The 6,458-nt window shown below is 18.8% G+C and overlaps 1 protein-coding gene across 1 annotated transcript in view; it reads right to left on the reverse strand.

Annotated features, from left to right (window-relative positions):
• LOC102674622 overlaps nucleotides 1-6,458 on the reverse strand; it is a 78,670-nt gene that overhangs the window by 50,697 nt on the left and 21,515 nt on the right. Inside the window, exon 3 of the mRNA XM_031514519.1 lies at nucleotides 4,327-4,522. Coding sequence (XP_031370379.1) covers nucleotides 4,327-4,506 — 180 coding nt within the window. The 5' untranslated portion in view covers nucleotides 4,507-4,522. The remainder of the gene's footprint in view (nucleotides 1-4,326; nucleotides 4,523-6,458) is intronic.

Consider the following 6,458-nt stretch of genomic DNA (forward strand, 5'->3'; position numbering starts at 1 on the left):
ATAAAATGAGTGTTTTATAAATTTTAATAACATTATTTTTTTTATTTTTGTTTACAAAAGAAAAAATTATTTTTATTATTAAAAAAATTCTTATTAATAATAATTGGTAAAAGAGAATTTTTTTAAAATTTTTAATAAATTTGAATCTGAATGCAAATATTAAACTCAAATTAACAAATTAAAGTTTTTTTATTTTAAATAAAATGAAATAAATATATTATACATTTTTTATTCTACGCAAATAAATATATTATATATTAAAGATTTTTATTAAGTTCATGTTTTATATAAGCTTTTTTCGATAATAAAAAAAAGGTATACAGAATTATAATATAATATAATATTTTAATGGAACACATTTAGAAGATTGATTCTACAAAACGAAAAATTAATTAAGCAATTTAAATTTGCGTTAAATGGAAATGAAACGAGATAGCGGTGTGACAGAGATAAAGCTATTTCACTTTATTTGTATTTCGCTTCGTTTTACAATGCAAAATTCAATTGCTTATAATTTAATAAATAAACTTCAACCGATATCTGTATACCAATTTTTGATTTGTTTTAATTTCTAGATCAATTTTCTAAAAATTTTAAGAATATATTAATATTTTATAAAGATTATAAAGAATAAATATAAAAAAGAAAAATAAAATACATATCTTATATCAATAATACATAAATTTTTTAAAAAGTTTAAATAAATATTAACAAATATTAATAAAATTATTATTTACATAATAAATTTTACATATGAAATATATAAAATAAAGCATTTAAAAATATTTTCTTACAAAATTTACTTTAAGAATTGTAAGCAAGAAAAATTCTTTTTATAAGGGATTAATTTAATTTTCTATTTTTCGATATTTTAAAAAATGAAGTAGTTTCTAAATACAGTGAATACCAACGCACTGATTCATATAGTTAAATTATATTGTCGCGATGATGAGTCAGACTTGGTGGAAATAAGCAATTCTATAATCTTTAACCAAATAATTTAATTCACAACATACTTTTTTTTAATTTCTTAAAGAAATCACTATGAAAATACAAAAAATAAAAAGAAAATAAAATTATGTATATCATATTAATTTTTATAAGGATGTGGTGAAAAATAGTATATAGTACATAGTAGTACTTACTTATATCTCGTATATGAAAAGAGACATTTAATAAAAATCAAAACCGGAATAAAAGTATTATTCATTAATTTTTAAATTGTATGCTTATTTTTCAATACATTTACTTTATATTTATACTTATACCTTATATTTAAGAATATAAATTTTTCGCAATATAAAACATATTTTTTCATTAAGCTATTCTGAATTTAAAATTGTTCATAATGAAATTAATGCTATTAAAGACTTTTTAAAAATAAAAGATGAAAGAAATTGAAAATCATAAGATATATTTAAATATCAAGAATTGTACTGTCAATAATATATTGCATTTATCATTATAAAATATTTACTATTTATAAACAACGAAATTGAAAAATAATTTATATAACAATGATAAATATTCAAAATATGCAGAATATATTACGTTTATTATACCATTAAAAGTGCGTTAACGATCCTAAAGTTCACGAAATACGACATTGAATACGACGTAACTTAAACTTTTGTACAGTTGCGTGATTATTTACTAATGAAATAAATATATATATATATATATATATAGTGCCCGTTTAAATACCAATATGCCGAATATATGCATTGTAATTCTTGTATTAGTGATTTTATTCCAGGAATACAGCTCGAGCTCGAAATACTAGAGAGAGACAATACAAAGATATGGTGAGAATAAGTGAGGAAGATATATTTGGTCAAGCAGCGGCAATCGAGATCGTGTTAAATAAGTACTTTATAAACAAATATCATAAACGTTAAAATGAAATATTCAAAAATTTTTATAATTTTCATTTTATCTTTCTAAAAATATCGATGGATTAGTAAGTTATTTTATGTAGAATATTTTTCATTATATTTTTCATTATTTTTCATTATTTTTTTGTATTTTCTTTAACTATGCAGAATAGAGAAAAAATGTTTTAAATAAATTTATTCATATAGGAAAATTTATTTGCCTGCAGATATATTTTCATCTTTATATAAAAAATAAAATTAAAAACAAAATTATTATTATTATTATTCTTGATTTTTAACTTGAAAAAACATCTTTAATTTTTTGGATACCCAAGTCTTTTTATTATATATTAAAAATAAAAAAAGAATTATTTATTAATATATATTATTTATTATTATTTAATATTTAATATTTATATTAATAATAATTTAATATTTAATATTATTTATTAATAAAAAATTTATACAATTGAATTAGTAATATTAATTAATTTATTATTAAGAATAAGAAAATAAATAAAAAAACATAAGAGATAAATATTATAAATATCAGCCAATATCACTTATAAATGAAATGAAATCAATTTTTAAATTATTTTCGTTTTTTAAGATACAACTTCATAACGAGATAAAATTTAAAATTATAAATATTAAGGTAATTATCTGTTATATTATGATGTTGTGAAAAATATTTTTATATAAAATTATACACGAAACATGAAAAAAAAATAATAAAGATTTTTTATCGAAAAATAAATTGTTTTATATGATTTATTATTATTCTACATACATATTTTTATTCTACACAAATTTTTATTAAAGTCAGATTTTTCAAAATAGATGAATTTTCTTATAATTTTCTCATCATATGAATACTTTAATGACTGACTATAAACTCATTAGCATGATAAAGCGATAATATGCGTTGTAATATATACATGTTTGTATGTCTTATGAAAAATTTACAGATTATTTTAAAATGAGAATACAAGCATTAATGTGACATCATTATTATTGCAGTGTCATATGTTAACGCGTCATTTGTTATCATATTAATAATATAATAATATAATAATATAATAAAGATTACTTTATTGAGTGATCCATGTGTTTTATTAAAATAAGTCTTAGTAAGTATATACCTATAAATTTAAAATAAATTTCATAAATAATAAAAAGTAAATTTTATGTCGATTTAACATTATTATTTTTATATCATCTTTTTATCAATATAATATAAAGATAATAAAAAAGTTATTATCTTTCGATTTATTTTATATTTTATACATTTTTTAAAGGCTATCAATAATAAATTATTGATGTAAATATTTAATAATTTATAATATCATACATCAAAAAGAATTTTTACTAATGATAAATTCAATAGATGCTTAATTTATAAATAAGAGATATTAATAAATCACAAGATTATATGATTTAATTTCAATATATTATAACTACCTGATTTAACCAATAATCTAACTCCGTTAGATTTTTTATTATTATAATTGAAATTATTGAAAAAATAAAGTTGACATTAATAATTGAAAAATAATTGATGAGAGAAAAAATAATATAATTGCCATTAATAAGAGTCATTATTTAAAAATATAATGAAAAATTAATTCATGAAAAGAAGCTGAAGAAATTATTGCATTCTATAATAAATATAATTGAAATTTTAATATAAAAACTTAAATTATTTTTAATGACTTATATTTGATTTTGATATCGATTCAAAATATGTCATTCAATTTAAATCCTCTTTTAATATATTCATAAAATATCTTTAGATTCTTAAAATTAAACAGATATAAAAATTGACATGCAAAAATCGACTATAAAATATAAAATAAAAATATACAATAAATATATAAAATAAAAGAATATTATTAAAAATTATTTATTAAATTATAAGTAATTTATGTTTGTGTTAGATAAAATGAAGTGGAGATCAAGAAACAACTTGAGTGTGACAGAGAAAGCTATCTCACCTTATCTACATTTTGTTTTATTTAATGAAAACTTAAATTATTTATAATTTAATAAATATTTGTTAACTAATTATTTTTGTATTTATTTTAGCTTTAGAATCAAAAGTCTCAAAAAATATCCCTAATGAATAATTGAATAATTTTTACGATTAATATTTTTACCAATTTTTTAATTTTTTATATTATTACACAATTATTTTAAATTACGAATCAATATGAAAACCATCCAAATTCAATATTTGCTTTCTTATAACAAAATGATTAATAAGTTATCATTCAAATTATATTTTTTCAATTTATAGTTTCAAGCAATATTATTTAATAATACAAAATTTTAAAAACATTGATATTTCAAACGATCAATTTATATTTATATTTCGACAAAACGAAATAATAATAATAATAAAAATATTGCTGAAATGTTTTTATAAATAAAAAAGAAAATTTTAGCGGCTTACCTGTGGTAGTGCAACAACGATATTAGCATTTCCTTCACCTCTGTAAACGCAGTCCTCGATGGAGAATGTCGATGAAAAAGGGGAAGTTGTCCGCAAATCTCCATCGAAACTTCCGGTGGAAGTGGTCATCGATTCTGGAAAGGCAGTGATTGTCACAGGATTTCCTTCGTTGATTTTCATTGTTTTATCTTTATCCCTGCGAAAAGAAATAAAAATTCTCATTAAAATATTCTTGGATATATTTAATTAATAAGATTTAAAAACAAATTGCTGCATAACGCATTAAAAAATAAAAATTTAAGATAAACCTTTGATATTAATTATATACTCAAGACGTAAAATAATATTTATATCTATTCTATAATTTTTTATAGAAGATAGATTCTGCATAGAAATGTGAGAATCCAAAAATATCTCGGTGCTCGGGATAGGTCGAGATTAGGATTGCTGGGACAAGTTTGACTATTGGAAGAGTGAGAGAAAATGGTAGTGGTGATGGTAGTGGTAGTAGTGATAATGGAACTTGAAAGAAATAACAGGTGTTCTATTGTACTGTATCATATGAGCAGATTTTTGTCATTCTTGATAGTAAAATGAAAATTTACGGAATATTTGTTATTTCGCCTATCTTTTCTAGAATTTCTAAATTCCACCATATTGCTTTCTTTCATTCTTCCAATAATCAAGCTTATTTCAGTAATGGTCATGATTCTGCAAATTTCGAGATTTCTGAAATATTTCTAATTTTTGAGAATATCGAGTGATTCAAAAATGTCGGAATTTTCGATATTTTTACAAGTTTTGAATTTTCAATTTCTAATCTTCCAAATTTTATTTTATAAAAGTTATTTAAATAAAAAAAATTAATACAAAATAATAAAATTATAAAAAAAAGAGAATTATCTCTTTTGGATTTTATAATTTATATTATTATCAAGACGTAATATATTAAATTAATTACTTATATTAACTAAAGAAATAAATAATCGTTTTTGAAAATTTGACAATGTTCCAAAATCTATTTATATATTCATATATTCATATTCGAAATCTAAAATTGTGGACGTATTCAATAAAACAAACTCTGAAACAGCATTTGAATTTTCGGAAATTGTTAGAATTATCTTAGAAAATCTTGAGAATTTCTTTCAAGAATTTCAAGAATTTCAGATTTAGAAAAGAATCTTAATCTCGAAAAAAAAATTTTGTTTTGATTTGTCTTAACAATCAAATTACACTACTTTGATGTGTAAATATCAACTATTTGTTAACAAATTAAATATTTATAAATAAAATAATTAATATTTGTTAAGTAATTTTAATATTTTATTCAAATACTTATAAAAGAGAAGGAAATATATTTGTAAACTAAAGATTTATATATTTTTAAAGAGATTAAAAAATTTACATATATGCACTATTATATACATATAGAGTATTAATATATTTGTAGGATATATTCTAAAAGTCAAAACATAATAAATATAAAAATTACTATATAACAATATCGATTAAACGAAACAAGACGAAAAGAAATTGAGATTGCTCGTTCTCATTATATTATTATTATATACTGTTACATCTCATTTCATTTAACGCAAATTTAAATTGCTAATAATAAAATAAATAAGATCGAAATTTTTGTATGTATTTTGGCTTCTAAAATCGATTCTCCAAAATTATTCTATGAATATATGTTTAATATCCTAAAATAAATAATGAAATTAATAGTAATGAAATTAATACGTATCTATTTATATATTATTATTATTTATATATTATTATATATTATCTGAATATATTATTTAACATTGAACAAATTCTTCAATTATGAAATTAAAAAGTAATTAATTTTGTGAATTAATTTTAGTTTAATATTATAAATATAAGTATATGGTAATTACAAATTTTGTATATATGATAATTATAAATAAAATAACCGGTTTAAAATAAAAGATCTTTAACATGAAATAAATAATTCATGAAATCTAAAATACTTAAAAATGAGTTTATTAAATATTTCTAATTGATAAGATAAATTCATTAGCATAAGTAGATAAAGTGTAAAATAAAATTTATTTTTTTTATACATATTAAAAATAGTGTATAAATATAAATAAATTTTATTATTA

The sequence above is a fragment of the Apis dorsata genome, unplaced genomic scaffold (assembly GCF_000469605.1).
Source record: "Apis dorsata unplaced genomic scaffold, Apis dorsata 1.3 scaffold_1047, whole genome shotgun sequence".
Lineage (NCBI taxonomy): Eukaryota > Metazoa > Arthropoda > Insecta > Hymenoptera > Apidae > Apis > Apis dorsata.